At 32.6% G+C, this 23019-nt stretch overlaps 1 protein-coding gene across 4 annotated transcripts in view; it reads left to right on the top strand.

The window, feature by feature from the left end:
* LOC126746102 (spliceosome-associated protein CWC15 homolog) overlaps positions 1 to 20528 on the top strand; it is an 80761-nt gene extending 60233 nt beyond the window's left edge. For all 4 annotated transcript variants that reach the window (XM_050454216.1, XM_050454215.1, XM_050454214.1 and 1 more), the window contains exon 5: positions 20174 to 20528. In XM_050454216.1, coding sequence (XP_050310173.1) covers positions 20174 to 20433 — 260 coding nt within the window. In that variant the 3' untranslated portion in view covers positions 20434 to 20528. The remainder of the gene's footprint in view (positions 1 to 20173) is intronic.
* Positions 20529 to 23019: the final 2491 nt, after the last annotated feature.

The raw sequence follows: 23019 nt of genomic DNA, 5'->3' as shown, positions 1-23019 counted from the left end.
AAATGATAGCTAAATAGGCCAGTGAAAACCGTATCATGATATCTTATTCGTAGCCTGAAATATCGTAGAAAGAATATTTAGTTATCATATAATTTTAATAAGTCGATATTACACTGATATTTATGTTAAATCAAAGCCAAAAAGTTTATAAAAACACCCGTTTTATTACTTTTAATAATAACAACTCAAAAAGAACGACTTAAACTTATCCGACCCGATTCGAAGACTGCCTTCCGTCGTAGCTTCCTCGTAGTAGGTTGCGCGCCTCGTGTGCGCGCAATTGTATTTGCACACCACTCGGTCATTTGATAATCCTGACATAGCAGAATTATAATGGCATTTAACACGGCCATTCTGATCTCGAGGCGTCCTCGCATCGTTTTCTGAAATTAGAAAACCCCAAACAGAACCTTTGTAATTCTCTATTTTTTTAAAATAATTTTATGTGCAAAAATTTCAATTTTCATACCTAATTTTAATAATGGGATTGCCATTATTATTACTTTTTTTTTTCTATAATGGGTTTGCCATTATACTTTACTTTTTTTTTTTTTTCTAATTATTTGTTACTTTCCATAATGGGATTGCCATTTTTTTTTTCTATTAATGGGGTTGCCACTATTAATCCTCTTTTTTTTAGATAGGATTGCTATTATCAGTTAAAAGAAGTATTTGCATACTCTCATTATTTATAAAAATCACACACATTTTTTTTTTTTTTTTTTTTTTTTTTTTTATTATTATTATCTATTAATGGGATTGCCATTAATAATACATCACTTTTTTTTTTTTTTTTTTTTTTTTTTATCATAATGGGATTGCCATTATTAGTTTATTAAAGTATTGTAGATATTCTAACATACTTTACTACTATATATTGGGAATGCCAGGCATTTATAAAATTATTTTTACAATTAATGGGATCGCCATTATTAATTTATTAAAGTATTTTAGACATTCCAAAGTACTTTAATTAAAAATCACAGGTACCACTATTCATTGCTAAATGTGCGCACCACATTTGAATAGTATGACTACTCAAATACTTTATCAAAACATTTGTTTATGTAAAGTTACAATAAAATCAAGTTTACTCACTTTATTTACGTTGTTGAAGGCCATGGTCGTAGTTGTTCATGAGCGGCAACAGTCGTTCGCCGTCCTTGCTTATGCAGCACATATCTGTCATTAGGTAGTATAGTACGAACAGTATATGGCCCTCTATATTTCGGTTTCAGCTTTCCTCCGCCTGCCAGCTGAGAATCTTCCACAGCCACAAGATCCCCAATTGCAAACAATTTCGGCTTATAACGCAAGGCGTTAAAGTGCTGCGCTCGCTGTTTGGCGCTATTTTCCAGACGTACTTGAGCTTCGGCCACGGCCTTGTCGGGATCAACAAAATTCTCAGTCGACGGTGCGTCTGATAAAAACTGCTGCGTAGCCAATAGTCTCGGATTTATTCCGAAGTGTAGCACTTTAGGCGAATGACCGGTGATTGAATGAACAGTGGAATTTAAGTTATCTTCTATAGCAGAAATTACGGTGGTCCATGTTTTTTCTTTTTCGGCTGTAAGGGTCGCTCTCATTAGATTAAATATTGTCCTCATGACACGCTCGACTTGACCATTGCCACGAGGAACACCTGTAGCAATGTGATGTAATTCAACATTTTGCTCACTCAGGAAATTTCGAAACGTGATCGAAGTGAATGCAGCTGCTCTGTCAGCGATTATTCGTTTTGGCGTACCAAGTTCATTGAAAATAGACATTAATGCACAGATGGAATTTTCTGAGTTTTTCTTTGGAATCGGCATTAAACGGCACAGCTTTGAAAATGCATCAATTACTACTAAAATTTGCGTACACCCATTTGATTTAATCAATGGACCGGCATGATCAATGTGCCATGTGTGTAAAATATCATCAGGTTTATTGCCATGTTGCCACAGTCCTGCCCTACGACCAGTATGAGATTTCCCTAGCACACAAGCCCTACAATTTTTGATGTATTTCTTCAAACATTGGCACATTTTGGGCCAAAATAAATCTTCTCGCATCTTAGAAATGCATTTATTCCACCCTATATGTGACGATTCGTCGTGGTATAGACGCATTGTTAGAAGTCTTGCAGCAACGGGTACATAACACTTTGGAGCCTTTGTGTTAGTTACAACAAGATTATTTATGACAGTATAATAAGTATTAATATTCGGGTCATCATATATTTGGGAACAGAAAGCATCATTTAACTGAAATTGTCGTAAAGTGCTTACCTCTGATATTTTACTGGCCTTAAGGGTCTTTAATGCACACACTTTTAGGGTAGTTTCGTCGTCTATGGGATTCCGACTTAAATAATCCACGTGTCCCATTTTCTTTCCAGGGCGATATTCTAGTGAAAAATCGTAGTCTTGAAGTTTGACCCACCAACGTGCAACACGAGGATGTAAGTCTTTCTTTAAAGCGGTAGCACGAACTGCATTACAGTCAGTGTATATTGTAAAATGTACACCATACAAATACACTCTAAAGTGTTCAACAGCTTCAACAATCGCGAGCGTTTCTAGGTCATACGAATGATACCGGGCCTCGTAATCAGTCGTACGGCGACTAAAGTAAGCTACAGGGCGAACAACACCATTTTCGCTCTGCAAAAGAGCAGCTCCAAGTCCCACGGCACTAGCATCGGTATGCAACTCGCAATTTAAACTAGGATTATAAATTCGTAAAATAGGCGAACTGGTCAGTTTGTTTATTATGAATTGTCTTGCATTTTCACACTCAGGGGACCATATAAACACACTATTTTTCTTTAACAAAGCCGTTAAAGGAGCAGCTAGCTCTGCAAATCCTTTAATAAATCGGCGAAAGTAACTAGCAAGTCCTAGAAATTGTCGTACACTTTTAACGTCTGTTGGAATAGGCGCTTCAGTTAAAGCATTTATTTTACGTGAACTAGGACGCACTGATCCTGCACTTAAAATAACACCGAGATATTCAGTTTCTTTGGCAAAAAATTTACACTTTTCATAGTTTAAGGCAAACCCACAACTCGACAAAGCATTAAGTACCTCCTCCAGATTTTGTAATCCTTCCTCAATACTAATTGATGGAACCAGTACGTCATCAATATACACAAAGGCCTTAGTTCCCTTTAAATTACCCAGGGCCTTGTCGATGGCGCGTTGGTATATTGCCGGTGCGTTAACATACCCAAAAGGCATTCGATTAAATTCGTAGTGTCCATCTGGTGTAATGAAAGCCATAATGTGCCGTGATTTTTCTTCAATTTGCATTTGATAAAAGCCAGCTTTCATATCCAGTGTAGTAAAAAATTTTGCATCGCAAAGAGAATTTATTTGGTCTTGAACATGGGGCAGCGGATACCTTTCTTTAACTACCTTTTTATTGATGTCACGTAAATCCACGCACATTCTAACTTCACCATTCTTTTTTGACACTAGAACTATAGGGCTTGCATATTCTGATCGGCTTTCTCGAATTATATTGGCACTTAAAAGTTCATCAATTATTTTTTTAACTTGCAATCGTTCTTGGTAAGCTAATCTTCTTGGACGGTATGCAACTAAACTATTCTCCTTTAAATTAATTGTCATTTCACCTGTAGTAATATGATCAGGTGTTTTATTGCCGTAAAACAGTAAAAGACTCTCGATCTGCAGCTTTAATTTTTCTTCCAAATCAGGCTGATTAATTCGAATACTGTTTACATTTCTTATACACATTATTTTAGACTCCCTAGGTAAAATACAATGTGATAATTCAAGCCCGTAAGCACTTTTCTCAATTTGTAAACACGGTCGACTCATAACGTCCCATCCAATAATAAGGTCAATGCCGTCTGGAATAACACTATCCGGCACGATTGCATACGTAATCTCTAAAGTCAAATTCGGTAAAACGGTTATTAGGTTACAAACACCGTCAGCATAAACAGTTTGGGCCCCAAACCCCGAAAACCCTCGAACTGTACCGTCTTTTTTAATTATCGCGTTTATTGTTTTTACCACTGAATGTTTTATTATCGATTCGTCGGCACCACTATCAATAAGATAAGAAAAAGAAGACACACTGTTTTTGCATAATAATGTCGCCATTGGTGTTGTATTCAGATGGCGTCATTTTTTAAGCAAAAAGGTTTTCTTAGGTTTTCCATTTTTATACCAGCAATTTATTTCGCTATGGCCAATTTTCTTGCAATGACTGCACGTTGGGATTTTAGATGAACCAGCCATATCATGCTGAATTTGCATTGACGATTCTTCTTTATTATTGCAAGCATCTTGATGGTGTCCCTGACGTCCACATTTAAAACAGGATCCTTTAAGTGCCCTGTTAAACTTTTCAGGCTTTTCCTCTATACGGAATTTTTTTCTGGGCAAATTTTCAGCTTCAAAGGACCGTTTGGTAGTCCGGCGTGCGTCGAAGTCACTAAAGATTGTCATGACTTCTCGGTCAGATTGCGGTAGCTGAATATGCAGCGCAGCACGTGCTTCTGCGTGGTCCAACCCATATTCAACCATACTCAAAATTGTGTTCCACGGTAACTGTTCATAAAATCTGTTTATACTTCGAATTTTCTTGTTTCCGTAATCACACAATGAATCACAATCACGGCTTCTTAGTGTAGCAGCTTTAAATGCCCGAACGCCAGGTGACTCTTTGTCTGGGAAAGCAGTGATGAGATCAGCGCAAAAATTTTCCCATGTTCGGCGAATGGGTCTCCAGTCGCAACAGTATCGATTACCACGATTTTTTAATGCTTCGCTGGCTTTTGCGATCATTAGATTATCGCTCACATTCAGCTCGTCCTTCAGCTTCGTAGCATCCTCTAACCACTCATGAACGCCATAGGCGCTATTATCCGGATCGTAGCTGGTCAATTTAAATGTCGTGTAGCCGGGTACTACGGCAGACGCCTGCGCATTCAATCCATCTGCTACGAAGTTGGGCGTTGACGATGATAGTGCCGATGACATCATTGCCAGTTTCGTTTGTTTCGCTAACTCGGCAATTTGTTGTTGTTGGGCGGCAATTAAATTTAATAATGTTTGTTGCCACTGCACTTCAGGAAGCTTATCAGTTGGTCCAATACTGCTTTGTGATGCAACATCTTGGTCTGAACCTTCCTCATTCTCCTGCGGAAGATTGATGGCTTGGGAATTTTCTTCCGACATGTTGGTTACACTTTACCGCGAATTGTTTTGTAAATTTAGTCTTAACTCTCACTAAAACTCCGCACTAACTGCACAAGGATCTAATCCCACTTCTGATGTTAAATCAAAGCCAAAAAGTTTATAAAAACACCCGTTTTATTACTTTTAATAATAACAACTCAAAAAGAACGACTTAAACTTATCCGACCCGATTCGAAGACTGCCTTCCGTCGTAGCTTCCTCGTAGTAGGTTGCGCGCCTCGTGTGCGCGCAATTGCACACCACTCGGTCATTTGATAATCCTGACATAGCAGAATTATAATGGCATTTAACATTTATTATTATTTATTCGTCTTTTTTCAAGCTTCAATGATAAAATGTCTTAATTTAATAATTTTTAAATAATTAAAATATTCTTTGTTCAAAAAATTTAAAAAAAAACGCGTAGGGGCATAATAATCAATGCATATAAAATGCAAGTACAAGGTAGGCAGAATATTGAAGAGTAGGCCATGAAGGAAAAAACAAATGCCTAAAATCAACTTGTCAACAAATAATAAAATTAGGCAGTCCAATTTGTGTTTGTTGCACACAAAAGTAAAGCGTTAAAACTATTAAAATGCCTTTTACAAATGATGTCGATATGATTTGCGTAATACTGGCAGCCTTCGACTTCAGTTGCGAAGACACTCGGCTAGAACAAGGGAAGACAATATTATTAATATCTTAGCATACGTGGAATTCAATCCCCACGTTAGTACGAGAGCAATGTCTCGCGAGTTGAGTATATCACGTACTACTATTCTAAACATTTTAAAGGATCACAGGTAAATTTTTATGTCACAAAAAATACTAATTTACATATTTCGCAATGTGTTTCTGTCAAATTTTTAGACTGCGCCCATATAATAATAATAATAATAATAAATAAATTTATTTTCCAGTAATAGTACAAGTTTACAATGCATTATTGGTATACATTCTTCATACATGATAAATGTATTACTGCAAAATGGAGTTTAAGGCAGTAAAACTGATATTGAATAAACTCCGTGAAAATTTTGTAACTGTAACTAACAACAAAGAATATTAAATTAATATATAGATTCAATGTTAGCACAATAGCAAATCATAAGTAGTATGTAGTTTTATAATTTCAACACAAGTAAATTACAACACTGTTTTTACCTAAAACATTCTAATAGTTCCTAGTTCTTATACTTATAGTAGACGTTTGTACCTACCCAAAACACAAGTACACTATACCGTATGAAAAAAAAAAGATAAATAAAAAACAACAAGACTTAGTGGTGTGTTAGCAAGTTATTTTTATATAGATATTTGAATTTTGTTGGCGTGAGTATTTTCATTTCGAGAGGAATATGATTGTATAATAGGTAAACATTATAAGAGAAAGATCTTGCAAACAAGGCAGTCTTATGGAAAGGAGGAGATATTAAGCCCCTATACCTTAGGTTTAAGTTGTGAACATCTGTTCTAAATTTTATTTTGTTGTACAAATATGGTGGACTTTTATTAAATATTATTCTGTGGAATAAGACAGCGGAGTGAAATGTACGGCGATTTTCCATATCCAACCAATTGCAAGTTTTGAGTTTGTGAATTACTGGCTCAAACTTCCTTATGCCAAATGCAAACCGCAAACACGACCTCTGAACTCGCTGTATCCTGTCCCTATCCTGTTTGGTTAGGCATGGACCATACAATGCATCACAATAATTAAAGTGACCTAACACAAGAGCATCTGACAATGTTAATTTTAGTTTTTGACTTAGTGCACGCCTATGTGGATATAACAGCTTTAAATTTGCATACGCCCTCTGTACACACGCAGATACATGTTCGCTGAATCTTAAATCTGTATCTAAAATTACCCCCAAATTCCTAGATTTTTTTTTCAAAGGTAAGCTCTGAGTTATTTAAATTAATTTTAAGTTGGTTTTCTAAGTCAATTTTTTGTTTTCCAAAAGCAAGTATTTTAGTTTTTAAAGGGTTTAATTTTAACTGGTGTTTTTCTGAGTTTCGAACTAGTTGATTCAAATCTTTATTTATGTTAAGTTGAGTTTGTGCTATGCTATTAGGTGTGACAGAGTATAATAATTGTTTATCATCAGCAAAACTATAATCAATACAGTGTTCAAGGGCATGTGTGAGATAACAGGTGTATATGCAGAATAGTAACGGGGATAGCCCGGAGCCCTGTGGAACACCACAGTGAAGCGACCCTTTGTCCGAACATCCCTTATCAGTTTCTACATATTGAACCCTATTAGATAAATAGCTTTTAATTAGATCGACAGCACTCTGTGAAAATCCAATATGCAATAGCAAAGCGAACAGAACCTGGTGGTTTACCTTATCAAACGCTCTTGTGTAGTCTAACAATATCAAAACACATGAGTTTTCAGAGTCTATATTTGACATTATTGAATCAACCACGTCCAACAATGCTGTACAGCAACTGTAACCTTTTCTAAATCCCGATTGTCTCAAGGGAAGGATATTGTGTTTATTCAGGTGTTCTATTATTCTAGCGGTTAAGATTTTTTCAAATATTTTCGAGCAGGGTGATAAAATGGATATGGGTCTTAATTCTGAAAGGTTTGTGGGCTCGGTTTTAGTTTTTGGCAACGGAAAAATCCTAGTAATTTTCCAGGAGTCTGGAAATTTAGATACGAGAATACACGAGTTATAAATATTAACTAAAATATTTAGAATCTGAGGGCAGCATAATTTTAGCATTTCACTGTTTAGACCATCCGGACCAACGGCATTTGATTTTATTGATGATAAGGCAGTGTAAACTTCCTGTTCATCCGTCAATCTAAAAGAAAAAAGCTCAATAAAGTTTTTTGCCGTACTAGTAGTATATAATAAAATCAAGTCCGGATCTGGTGGTTCAAGTTGAGAAAATTGAAGAAAAAAGTTATTTATTTCATTCGGGTTATTAAGATTGTTGGGAATGGTATCACCGGACTTTTTGTTTAAAATATTAAGATTCTTGAGAGTTTTCCATAAAATCTTTCCGTTGCCATTGTTATTCTCTAGTAAGTGTTCTAGGTAGGCTCTTTTTTCTCTATTTATAATACTAGTAGTTTCGTTTTTAATGTATTTATAGTAATTCCAATTTAGAGGGGTTTTATTTTTTTTAAATTTGTTATAAGCCTGATCCTTTCGCTTGATAAAACATTGAACAGCATAAGTACACCATGGCTGGTTTCTATGTTTATAGTTAATTGTTTTATAGGGAGCTAATTGATCAAATAAGTTAAGTATTGTATTAGTAAAAAAATCAACTTTCAACACATGATTATTTATATAATAAGTATTATTTAAAGGAGATATAGCCAGGCAGTTGAGCACGCTTTGTTTATCTATTTTACTTAAGCATCTTGACCTTATAGATTTGTAGGTGTTTACTACATTTTTAAAATAAGACTGACCAAATACTAAATAATGATCAGAGAGATTATTTACTTTATTAGTACCGTAAAAATCTTGCCTGGCTTTCTGCGTAGAAACCAAAATAATATCGATTAGTGTTGAGCTATTATTTGAGATTCTAGTTGGACTATTAATTGTTTGTTTTAGATCAAAGAGTTCTATTGTTTTCCTGAAATTCTGTGATTTTGTGTCCTCTATATTTAGCAGGTCTATATTTATATCTCCACCACATATAATATCATGGCAATTTGTATAAAGTTGTGATAAACTATTCTCAAGGGTATCCAGAAAATCTGAGACAGAGCCATCATATGGTTTTACATCAAGCCTTGAATCATGGAGACTTTGACCGACGCGACGGTTAGATTATTGTCATTGGATGTTGGGCAGTATTAGGGAAAATATAGAATTTTTATCCGAAATTCTTTGGACAGACGAGGGCACTTTTAGGAGTGATGGAAACATTAATTTGCATAATATGCATTATTGCTGTGACAACAATCCTCATTGGTTGCGGGAGGTCCAACATCAAGGCCATTGGAGTGTCAATGTGTGGTGTGGCATTCTGGGCAAAACTATTATAGGTCTCTATTTCTTTGATCAACCACTAAATGGTGCCGTATTTCTTGATTTTCTGGTGAACCAATTGCCTCTTTTATTAGAAGATATACCCCTGCTGTTTAATAGGGTGCCATTGATTAGAAAGGGGTTCTAATCAATTGAGGCTCTATAGACTGTAAAATTTATAGGTTGCGATGGTTCATGTACCTTTGGACGGTTTTACACCACAGCCTGCTGACTTAGCACGAAAAATATAAAAGTAATTGAATTAAATTAAAAGTAAAAAGACTTACCTAGGGGTCAGTCAGGATCAGGATAACACAGGAGGTTTTTGCGGAAGGCCGCGCGAACACTGGCCGTAAAAATGGTTATTAACAGTAAGACGATCTAGTACCGAGTGTTTTTCACCTCGATTCCCCGCGTCAGTCTTTTCGGTACTTGCGTGTGACGTATTATTTGGGTATGTACCAGGTTTGTAGTAAAAGTAAAGAATAGCAAGTAAGGAAATATTATAGGGAGAGGCGAGGAAATAAGGCAAATCTCAACATTCATTATGTAAAACAAAAAAATATTAACAGCAAGAAGCGATACTTTGAATGCACTTAAGAATATAACTTATAGAACTAAACTAAATCAAACTAATCAATAAACTGAAATTGAGGTGACGACAAGAACAGAACACCTGCAATTACGACGAAATATGTTTTTGCAACTAGACGGTTGCCCAGCACATTTCTCAAGAAATGTGCGAGAACATGTAGATTTATGATTTCAACAGAGGTGGATTGGGCGAGGAAGTCTATTTCCTTGGCCACCCCGATCCCCAGACCTCACCTATTTGGACTTCTACCTATGGGGTCGGTTGAAAGATATTGTTTACCAAATTCAACCAACAACTAAAGACGACATGAAAATACGAATACAAGAAGCCATTTACAGCCTGTCAAGAGCAGAAATTGAAGCTGCTGTAATGTCCATGCATAAGCGGCTCCAACAATGCATTAAGTTTGATGGAAGACAGTTCGAGCATTTAAAGAGGCATTAGTTTTATTTGAAAATCGGTGTAATAACTCAGGTCTTAGGTTCGTTTTTAGAGGCCATTAATAATAGTCAAAATTCAACCTTTCTACATAGTTTATTGAACTATTCTCCTCACAATATGGGTCGTATATTGACCGGACATTGCACTTGCTTACTTTGCAGAATTGCATAAAACTATAACGATAACAATTACCCTAGCATATTAATTAATTCTAATAATATACCGGATGATTTTATTTATATTAAAATTACTTCATACTACATTACACCTCCCCCCGATATTTAAAAGAATTTTTAGTCACCGAATAACAATTCTTTCAAATTCGATTGGAGTTACTTATTTATTTATTATTATTAACCTAAGAAGAAGAAAAAAAAATTTTAATACTCATATTATGATATACATTATTACTAAAATACCAATAGCACTAATAAGATACAATCCATAACTTAGTACTTACTAAATAGTCAGGGGCCCCTTAATAATAATTATTATTATTATACAGAATATATTATCAACTATATAATTATTAAATATATGTATATATCCTAAAAATTTAAACTACACAAAGTAAAGTTTTGTTCTATTTTTATGTACGATCGTCTCTTTATTATTTCTTATAATTTTTACATTTGGAGACAAATCCTCTATTACTAAATATGGACCCAAAAAACAAGGGTTAGAGAGTTTATCCCCTGTCTCGTTTTTAAGTAAAATTTTATCTCCTTTCTTATACGTTATGGGATTTTTATTTTTATCATACACTTCTTTCCGCTTTGACTTGGAAATATTTAAGTTTTTTCTTGCATCTTCGTATGCTTTTTGAAGCCTGTATTTTAGTTCTATGGGGTAGTTGTCAAAATTATAAATAGGGTCAATTTCGTTATTTAAGTTACTTGGTATGTGACATTTTCTTCCAAATACCAATTCAAACGGGGTATATTTAGTTTCCGAATGTACAGTCGTGTTATAAGAGAAACACCAGTATGGAGTCCATTCATTCCAAGCAGTGGTATTATCATTTGTTTGTGTTCTAAGATATGCCCCCAAAACTTTATGTGAATTTTCCAACGCGCCTATACTCTCATGGTGATAAGCCGTCGACTGAATTTGATTAATTTTTAAAATATTAGCAATTTCAGTCATTATGGATGAGATAAACTCGGTACCTCGGTCAGTAGCAATTTCTGTCGGTATACCGTACCTAAGAATAAAATTATTTACAAAACTTTTAGCAACACTTATTGCGTCTTTAGATTTTAATGGATATGCCTCAACAAATTTTGTCAAATCGCATTGAAGAGTCAAAATATATGAGAATCCATTAATATCTGTTGGCAATGGGCCTACCAAATCTAAAAATACCTTTTGAAATGCAAAATTAGCAGTAGTCGTGATTACCATAGGCTCTTTAATATAGTGATTAGAATGTTTCATTTTTTGACAACTATCGCATCTTTTTACAAAAGTTTGAACATCTTTATACATACCTGACCAGTAGTAGTATCTTTTTAAATTATTTACCATTCTATTAATACCTGCATGACCGCTCGTGGGAAGTAAATGAAAGTCATTTAGTATTATTCGTTTTTCATCATTGTCGACAATTTTTCTTACGCCTCGAATTACATATATACGGGGACCGGTCCAACTTTTATCTTTTACTTTCTTTAGTATGTCTTCTATTATAAGCGCATTATTTTTATTCTTTATTATAACTAATTCGCGAATATCTGACTTATTACTAATATTAATCAAATCTCTCAACATTTCGTCTCGCGCAAATGTCGATCGAGTATCTTGATTAAGATAAATAGCAGCGTGCGTAGGAACAAAATAAAATTCCCCTGAGCTTAGTGTTATATGATTTCTAAGCTGATTTATATTTTGTAAGGACGTCGGTATTAATTCAATACTATTTTCAGGTCTTTTTAAAACTCCTACAATATCTGGTTGATCAGGCCAATTATTTGTAGTCGTATCTAATTCATTATTATTGAAATTATGGGAATTTGAATTTGCTCTTGCGCATTGTGCTCTCGTTATAACAGAAATGACCTTTTCATTCATATTTTTTAAATCTTCAGAAGTTAAAATTATTCTTGACAAAGCGTCAGCCGTAACGTTTTCTGCGCCTTTAACATACTCTATATAAAAATTATATTCTTCTAATCCCAATCTAAACTTTGTTAAACGGCTCGAGGGATCAGTCATATTAAAAAGATATACTAAGGGTCTATGATCTGTTAAAATTTTAAAACGTCGACCAAATAAATACGGTCTAAAATATTTTATAGCCCAGTAAATAGCTAGCAGTTCTTTTTCTATCGTAGGATAATTCAGTTCAGCCTTATTTAAACTTCTACTGGCATATGCAACCGGTTTATTATTTACATTTGAAAGAGTTGCTCCTATTGCTATATTAGAAGCATCGGTTCGAAGTATAAACTCGCTGTTTCCTGAAAAATCCGGATAGTCTAAAACTGGCGGACAGCTAAGAGCGTCCTTGAGAAACAAAAATGATTTCTCACATTCATTAGACCAGTCAAAAGTAGCGTATTTTCTACACATTTTATTTAAAGGTATAGTTTTTTCAGCAAAATGCGGAATAAATTTTCTATAATAATTTGCGAAAGCTACAAATCTTTTAACTTCATTTGTATTAGTGGGTCTGGGATATTCTTTAAGAGCTTTAACTTTATCATTATCAGGTAAAATTCCTTTTTCAGAAATAATATGTCCAAGGTATAGAATTTCTTTTTTTAGGAATTCACATTTTAAGGGATTAAGTTTTAAATTAGTTTTACGAAGCCTATTAAAAACAGCAATTAGATTTTTATTATGATCTACAAGATTTCTCGCAAAAACTATTAGGTCATCTAAATAGATAAAACAGCTTTCATAATTCAAACCTGACATAGCAACTGTCATGAGTCTTGAAAATACGCTTGGACTAATTTTTAATCCCATCGGTAATCTTTTCATCTGCCATTGCCCCCGATCAGTAGTAAAAGCTGTATATTTCCTACTTTTCTTATCTAACTTTACCTGGTAGTAAGCTTGACTAAGATCCAAGTGGGAAAAATAAACAGCTCCTCCTAATGAATCAAAAATGTCAGTAATCTTTGGAAGGGGATGTTTTTGGTCTTGAATTTGCTAATTTACTAACCTATAGTCTACAACTAGCCTAGTTGAATCTTCACTTAACCCTTTTTTTGGAACCAATAAAACTGGAGAATTCCATTCACTTTGTGCCCTTTCAACTATACCATCTTGGCACATTTTAGTTACTTTTTTATGTATTTCATCTTTTTGTGAAAAAGGTAATCTATATGGTTTAACATAAGAAGGTGTGGCATTATTTTTTAAGTGAATCGATTCTTTATAAACATTTGTGACAGTTAACTTATCGCCTGGCATGTGAAAAATATCTGCATATTTAGCACAAATACTTTCTATTGCATTTTGATCATTTGGATCTAAATAACTTAATTTTAGCAAGTCGAACAGTTTTTTCACACGATTCACCGATATGTCATCTGTTGAAAATTTGCAAAATTCATAGTTGCTTAACTTTTTTACTCTAGGAACACAATTTTTTAGAGAAACCTCAGTTTCCCTAGTGTTTAAAATTTTTACAGGTATTTTTCCATCTTTAGGTTTTACAATCATGCCCGCTATAAAAACACCTTGACACAATTCTCCAGGTAAAACCACATATTCTTCTGTAAAACCAACAGATACATAAGAAATTGTTTCACATCGTGGAGACAGAGTCAAAACATTATCATAACACGTAGGCTTGAAGGGTAAGACAACGTTAGTATTATATTTTGTTAAAGTTAATGTATTCTTTTCGTAGTCTAAAATACTCTTATATTTTCTTAGAAAATTTTCTCCTATAATTGCATCACTAGAGCAAGTAAGAGAATCAAAAACGTAAAATTTTTCTTCGAATGTAATACCGCCTGCATGTAATTTAAGATAAACATAGCCTGTTGACGTAATTGTTCCACCAACTCCTTTAATTTCTATACTATCGCTATGTAAGTGTAATTGTGAATTTAAAACCTCCGATTTTATGGCACACAATGTCGCGCCTGAATCGATTAAAAAGTTTACGTTTTTATTAAATATTGTAAAATTAACGATGTTTGTATAAGAATTAGAATAAGTAAATATTTCATCATTTTCCGTATTAGGAACGAAAAAAATTATTTGTCGGTGCTGATTCTAATTTACTAGTAGAGCAAGGTTGCACATTTTCTTGACCTAAGTTACTCTGATGAAAAGTGTTAATATTATGGTGTCTACCTGACGGCGAAAAACGCGAACCATGGTTTCCTCGGTTATTAAACCGTCCGCGAGAATTCCGCTGAAACCGCTGATTGTTTTGAAAATTTCTGTTGTTGGAATTACTATTATGATGATAATTATTATTTTGACTTGAAAAATTGTTGTTTCTATAATAATTATTGTTTAATCGAGAACCCCTATTGTGAGAAGAACTTCTTAAAAATCTTCCTCTTCCTCTAAAGGCGTTAAAGATTTGGGGATTACCTCTAAAAAAAGTCGTTTCTTCGTCTTGAGCTACTCTAATAGCATCTTTTAACTTAGAAAAATTTCGAGAAGCTAATATTGTACCTAATCTTGGATTACGCAACCCGTCTGTGAAGCGTTTTATAGCTAATCTTTCGTTAATTGGCTTTAAAACAGCGTAAGCATTTTCATCACTTCTAGCCTGCGATATTGTTAAATTAACAAAAAGGTCTTCCAATTCTTTTCCAAAATCTTCAATGGACTTATCGCCTTGTTTAGAATTAAAAAGCTTCATTTGTAAAGCACTGTCAGATTTTACTGTTAAAAAATTCAATTTAATGTCAGATATTAGATCCCTTATGGAGTTATAACTGGTATTGAGTCTTAGTTTTGCGCTATTTGACAACCTAGTTTTAAGAACAAATGTTATTAACAAGGATTTACCCTCTGCATTTAACATAGAATCATAGAGTTCAATGGCATCGATTAATTTTAACGTGGTACCTTCGGTTTCATCCATTATAGGTAGCAAACTTACAGCAACTTTAAGGTCAAAGGAAGCCATATTGGTATTCGTTTTATTTGTGTCTTTATTTTGAAAACTTCGAATCTCGTTATATATTTTGTTTATTTTAGAATTAAGTTCTTTAACAATAAAAATTTCAGAGTCGTCTAATTCTTTACTTTTTATTTTTTCATTTATTAAAGATATTTCACTTTTCACTTGTGTATAAACTACATCAGCCTCATTAATCTTTTGGTCTAGAATTGGAGTTTTTCGTCGCTCATAATTTAATTTCACAATATACCCTCTAATTGTTTCTAAGGCATTTAAGTGTTCCTGTAACTTATTATCCCCCATTAAGTATTACCCCAAAAATAAGAAGTTGTAAATTTATCATATAAAATAATTTTTAAATGATACCTAGTTCTTGGTTTAAGGGTCCATATCTTCCTTAAAGTATACTTAAAGCAACTAACAAAACAAACAATGAAAATATAAATTTAAACAGTTACTTACAGCGCTTATTCTTCATATTTATATGTATGTATATATTTTTACGACCTTATTATTATACTTTTAACTTCTAGTCACATCAGTTTATCCACAATTTTATGTCCTTTTTATACAATTTTTAACCAGCAATAACCTAAAAAAAAAAAACCTAAAACAAAAAAATTATTGGTCCTGTTCCATAATATTATTTCTTGAGCGTCTCAATTCTTCTTTTGCAATTTCTCTTCTGATGGTTCTTCTCATATTTTTCTTGTACTTTTTAATAATAAAATACAACAGTACTGTTAGAGCTACAGCAACAAGTACGATTAATAAGGTGTCTGTCAAAGAGAATGCCTGGCTCGAGTTTTTAGTAGTGGCATCACCAGATGCGGATTGGGCAATTACAACTGTCTCATCAACTTTCTGTGATTTTCCCATCTTCTTTACTAATTATTCTTCAGTAGGTACTTTAATTTAAAATATTGTAGTAATTTGGCCTTTTAAGCAGGGTCGCCATGTAATAACTCAGGTCTTAGGTTCGTTTTTAGAGGCCATTAATAATAGTCAAAATTCAACCTTTCTACATAGTTTATTGAACTATTCTCCTCACAATATGGGTCGTATATTGACCGGACATTGCACTTGCTTACTTTGCAGAATTGCATAAAACTATAACGATAACAATTACCCTAGCATATTAATTAATTCTAATAATATACCGGATGATTTTATTTATATTAAAATTACTTCATACTACATTACATCGGTAATTTTTGTTATTATGCCTATACGCGTTTTTTTTTTAACAAGAGTCTTTTAATTATTTAAAAATTATTAAATTAAGACATTTTATCATTGAACCTTGAAAAAAGACAAATAAATAACAATAAATATCGGTGTAATATCGTCTTATTAAAATTATATGATAACTAGATATTCTTTCTTCGATATTCAGGCTATGAATAAGATATCGATATACGGTTTTCACTGGCCTATTTAGCTATCGTTTCACTACATTTTTATGAAAAAAAGTCATATTATTGCATTTAATTTTTTAGAGAATTTTGCAATTTTCTGTTATTAGATCAAAAAACGCGCTCTAGCGGCATTACTAAGAACTAGAAATATCACAGATAAGACGAATTTGATGAAACAATAAATGTTTTTTCCAACGAGACCAAGTTTGTTAAAATCCGTTCAGTCGTTTAGGAGTTACAGCTGTTTATTTAAAAAACATTGAATTACCCCCCACCACTTTATTTTAATAGATACGTCACAAAGTGTTAAACAAAAATTACTCGCGTAAAGCTGAGCTTTAAAAAGCATATATTCTTTCAATTTACTAAGTTTTTTTTACTAAATTTATTTTTAACATTTACTGAGTAGATTTCAGTAAAAAATCACTTAAAAAGTTTAATATGGCGGTTACGCCCCCTGGCGACCATCTTGGCAATCTAAAAATATTTTCCACGGCATTCTTTTGGCCACTTTAGTCATAAAATTTTTTACCGCAAGTCTCTACGACGAATAGTTTCTAAAATACAGCACTTTGCATTCTTATCTGGCCACCCTGTACATTCTACAGAAACTTTGGACTTGTCCGCAATTAGAATTTGTTTTGGCCCAACTGCACTCTTTACATCATACAGCCAATCCTTATTGTAGGTCAAATGGACGCTTGCACCGCTATCCAAATACCACTCGGTTGCTCTAAAACGTTGTCCGCTCAAGAAAGCCGCACTAAAAACAATTGTAGCCCCCGATTTTTTGAGTTTCCCGAAAAACGAGGGGAGGGGGCTCCCAACTTTTGGAATTCAAGCTTCTCTCATGAACCACTATTGACCCTCCAAAAATCAGAGAATCGGATATATTTTTTAAGTTGCTGTTTCTTTAAAAATACAGATAGCGGAATGAGTGAAAATTAAAGAGTATTGAAAAGTTTACAATAGAATTCGACTTTTTATTAACCCCTGTATAATAACAAATCCGTTGGAAATTTTTATAGCTTCGAGGTGAAAAAATTATGTAATAGTCAATGGCCTAAAATTCGGTAAAAAAATTCAAAATCGATGCAATACTGAAACAGTTATTAAGGATTCAATTTGAACCCAATTTTCGATGTCCGCTTAATTTTGCGAACCAGTGTAGTACATGATACTATTATTGGAAAGATAAACCCACTTGGCGATGCAATTTCGTGTGACTTTGCGCATGACGTCACTCGATGACAAAAATTCTGTTTGTCGGTTGGAAAAGCAGTATTTTAAAGCCTTTTTTATTTAACATTACTTATTAAGTATTATTATATTGTGCTATATGAAATATGCTATGATTATTATAATAGTATGTAAAATATTTCCTTAATAGTATGTAGAATTCGTGGATCCGTGCAAGGAGAGTAAAGCCTTATACAGTGCTTTTCTTTGAAGTCCCCCCCCCCCCCCACTTATTTTTTGAACGGGTCAAAAAAAATTTTTGAAACTTGGCATAAGTAAATTGGTCTATAGATACTATTTTTCACTGTAAACTAGGTAGTTGTAAATTCCAAGATGGCGGCTGGGCGACATCTTGACTATACAAGAGTAATTTACCGGTTAAGGAAAAATATCTTAAAATTTTTTTTCGAGTTTTTTTAATAGCTATTTGGTTTTTGGAAAATCTAAATAATGTTCAATAATCTTTAACGTGAAATGTGACATACGAGGGCGGTTCAGTAAGTCTTTAGAAACCAAAAAGTTAATCTTTAAATCCAAAATTCAAAAATTATAAATTATTTGTATATTATTATTAAAAACGTTAATAAAATCGCAACAGTGTATTTTTTTGGCTGTTACTTTTAGACAGGTCAAAACGGAGTCCACCGAGTCCATGTAATAAATATTAAAAGTACTCAATAAAACCTTTTAAATGAGGTAACACAAGATTTCTATTTAATGCATTTATTCAAGATGGCGCTTATGTGTTATTTTGACATTTAGAACTGTCGTTTTTATGTCAAAATAAAATAGTGACGCATTTATTTTCGTACACTGATTTTTACCTATTCAAAAATCATAAAAATGTAAAACGTTAAAATAAAAAAAAAAACTTTTTTATTAGGCCGCCATTTTGAAACGAGTTAAGATATGGGTCTAATATTTCAGGGTTATAAAGTACTCATTGAGACCTTTAAAATGAGGTACCACACGACCCCCCTTTCTATTTAAATTTTTTTCTCAAGGTGTCGCCCAGCCGCCATCTTGGAATTTACAACTACCTAGTTTACAGTGAAAAATAGTATCTATAGACCAATTTACTTATGCCAAGTTTCAAAAATTTTTTTTGACCCGTTCAAAAAATAAATGGGGGGGGGGACTTTAAAGAAAAGCACTGTATAATATAAATGCTATTTTGGTTTTGGATAAGGCTTAAAAAACGATTTTTATTATTTAAGGTATTTTAATTTGAAAATAAATATACACAATATAAAACGTCTGAAGGCTTGTTAATTAATAATAAATTAATAATACTTTATAGCCAAAAAAAAAAAAGAATTTATAGTTTTTATTTAACTTTTTTTACTTTAAACGAATGCCTCTGCAGAAAAATATCAGTGATATAATATGTACATATTTTATTATGTTGTAAAAAAAAAATAAAACAAAAATAGAGGATTGATATACAGCCTATTGTGACAATTAACTTTCATAAAATTGTGTGCGCTAAGTATACATATGAGTACCCATTGGTTGTTGGTAATAATAGTGTTACCAGTAAATGCCAAAAGAAAATGCATGATGCCATTGATGACATACAACCAATTAAATTCACTTTCTTAAGTATCTATAATCTATATTTTTTTTCCATTGTCGGCAAACTTGTTTGTCCTTTGGAAAACTAAAGAATCGGCAATCTGAAACTACTTTACTTTTTTTGTTGTTGTTGCTTGAACAACCCACCACTGCACAGTACACCATGATAAAAAATGTTTAATTATTATAATTTAATAAACTCTGCCACATTTGTCACTAAAAACAAACACAAAATACACACAAAACAAATAAACCATGCCCTAACCCTAAATCCATCGAACATCTAAAGCAAAGACGAAACGTCATATTAAAATGTATTAAAACTCTGTTCATGTATTAAAAAGCTGTTCCTGGGGAAATTTGTCATTGACTGACGTCAGGCGTGCGAGAGAGATAGGCTCATCTCATGCGCGTAGGTTTATCTTCTCGAGTATTAGTATCATCAGTGTAGTACAGTAGGTAACATACAAAATACATATAGATTAGGTTAAGGTAATGGCTGAATGCACTATGTGCAAAAGCCATAAGAGAAAAAAAATTATCGTGTTAAGAGATTTTAGGGTTATTTTTTCGCTAATAAACGCTTATTTTTTTCCAGAGCAAACAAAAAAAGAAATCGAAAGACGACAAGAGGAAGAACGAATAAGAATGGAAAACATTTTGAGCGGAAATCCTCTGTTGACCCACTATGCTTCGGGCGGTACGAAAGCCGACCATAAAGTAAAGCGAAGATGGGACGATGATGTAGTGTTCAAAAATTGTGCAAAATCTGAACCTGAAAAGAAGAGTAATGTTTTTATAAATGATTCTTTACGTTCAGAATTTCATAAAAAGTTTATGGAAAAATATGTTAAATAAGTGTACAGATATTTTTGATAAAACTTTTACATACATATTAAGATTCCTTCTAGATCATTTAGTTTAAATAATAATATTAATAATAATAATAATAACTGCCTTTTTATTTGTCCCCAATACAAATACAATATCGTCGGTTTTCAAGAAGAGTGACATAATCCAAAAAAGATCATTTTGAGATAAAGACGTTTTAAAATTTTATTCAATTATTTAAGCTTATTATTTTTATTTGTATAAAAGAAAAGATTTACTTCTTTCAGTATATTGATGTATACCTTTTAAGTAAATATTCATTAATATTATTGTCTATGATGTTGATAATTTAGTGGTAAAAACTGGGAAATTTAAAACCCCCTTTTAAGATGTGACATTATTCTAGATAAATAGTATTAAAATAGTACTCTTTTATTTCATTTTTCTGCATAAAAAAATTGGAAAATAAATAAAACAACAAATACAATTAACTTAATAAATTAATACTTTAATAAATCTGGTTCTATTTGGAAATAGTAAACAAACCTATCATCTACATTACAAAAGTTGATGAGCTAACAAAGACATTAACTTTTAACATAATACTTTACTCATAAAAAAAATTATAAACAAAAATTTAAGTCTTAAAAGACTATTATAATGACTCAAAGAAAGTTGCATAATATTTTGGAATGTATAATTTCCTCTCACCAGATCAATCAAATATTTTTTTTTTCAATTTCATGTTTGTGACCCAATATCTTCAATCTTGCGGAGGGTTGTTGGGTGGGGTCAGAAATAAAACAGAAACCTTTTTACCTAAATATCGACGTTTCGACTTATATTAAGTCATCCTCAGGACACTGAAATGGATTCAATTTCAAATGACTTCAATCATTTCAAGTACATAAAAAACACTATTAAAATAAATGTTCTTTAAGTTACAAAAATTAAAACAACAAAAACCACGACACAGTTAAAATTACATTCAGGTACAATCCGTTAAAAAAATTTTTTATAAAAAAAAAACAGTATAAAATTAATTTTTTTTTTTTTGTTTTATATACATTACTTACATTACTTATATACATTACTTTTATATAGACTTAGGTAAGAGGTGTAATGTATATAAAAAAAAAAAAAAAAATTAATTTTATACTGTTTTTTTTTATAAAAAATTTTTTTAACGGATTGTACCTGAATGTAATTTTAACTGTGTCGTAGTTCTTGTTTTTTGTTGTTTTAATTTTTGTAACTTAAAGAACATTTATTTTAATAGTGTTTTTTATGTACTTGAAATTACTTTGTTTTATCTCTGTAATTACTTGAATCCATTTCAGTGTCCTGAGGATGACTTAATATAAGCCGAAACGTCGACATTTAGGTAAACATGTTTCTGTATTATTTCTGACACTCTCACGAGATGTGTCCGCAATATTTTTTTTTAATTTTCAGATATTCCTGGTTTATTGGAAAAAGCTTTTTTTAACTGAATAGGATCTGATGGGTTAATTGAACGTTTGCTATTTCGCGATATTACTTTAGCTTCTTTAAATCCACCCGTGTATGATGTTTTATAAAATTAATAGATCAAACGAACTTACCTAAGTGATGTTCGATCTAAATTATATGAAGGCTTCGTCGAAATAAATAAAGTAGTCTTGTAGTACCCTCATTTTTCACGTATTGGCCACAAATTTTTAAAGCAAAACCTGACAATATCGCTCCGACCCAACGTTCCCCCTGCCGCTGTGTCATCGGTGCCACCGCCGCTCGCTACAGTCATCAGTCTTTTTTAAAGCAATAAAATATTGTGCAACATGATTTCTTGGGGAGTTTTCTTAGGGTGGGATTGGGACTTTATTTATTTCGACGAAGCCTTCATATAATTTAGATCGAACATCACTTAGGTAAGTTCGTTTGATATATTAATTATATTCGGCTTCGTCTCATAAATAAAGTAGTCTTGTAGATGTTTAAAGAAGGTCATGTTGCATAATTTTTATGAAATGCGATATTGTCTTAAAAATACGAAGGGACATTTTTTGTTTACAAAAATGTATTACTTTTTTCTCTCTCATGATGACACATTATTATGTAATCATTTAAGAATTTCCAACATAAACATAATATTGTTTATATACATATGTTATTATATAATAATAACATATGTATTATTTATATACCTACATTTAATTATAACAACAGTAACAGCTAAGTATTATCCGCAAAATACTGAACAAACATTTAAATAACATTTAAATTTTAACACATAAACTTAATAAATAGAATATTCCTATATTCTTAAATAAGTTAAATTATCTTACATACTATTATCCGCGCCTAATATAGATAAAGCAATTTGTGCATTAGCAAATTGTGTATTATCAATAATTGGTCTGTGACAAAAGTTTGCAAAAGTTTCAGAGTTCTTTGACCACCCTGCTGCCAATCTAATGGCGTCAAAACTCACTTCAGCACGAGCTGCTTGGGATGTTGCAGCGTGCCTGGTACTTTGAGGTTTAAACTGGTTTATGTTTACTCCACTTTTTTCTAAAACATCTTTAATCCACCTACTAATCGTCTGCGGCGATGCTCGGCGGTAAGGTTTTT

The sequence above is a fragment of the Anthonomus grandis genome, chromosome 17, assembly GCF_022605725.1.
Source record: "Anthonomus grandis grandis chromosome 17, icAntGran1.3, whole genome shotgun sequence".
Classification (NCBI taxonomy): Eukaryota; Metazoa; Arthropoda; class Insecta; order Coleoptera; family Curculionidae; genus Anthonomus; species Anthonomus grandis.
The sequence above is the reverse complement of the archived record's forward strand: the minus strand, read 5'-3'. Positions and strand labels throughout refer to the sequence as shown.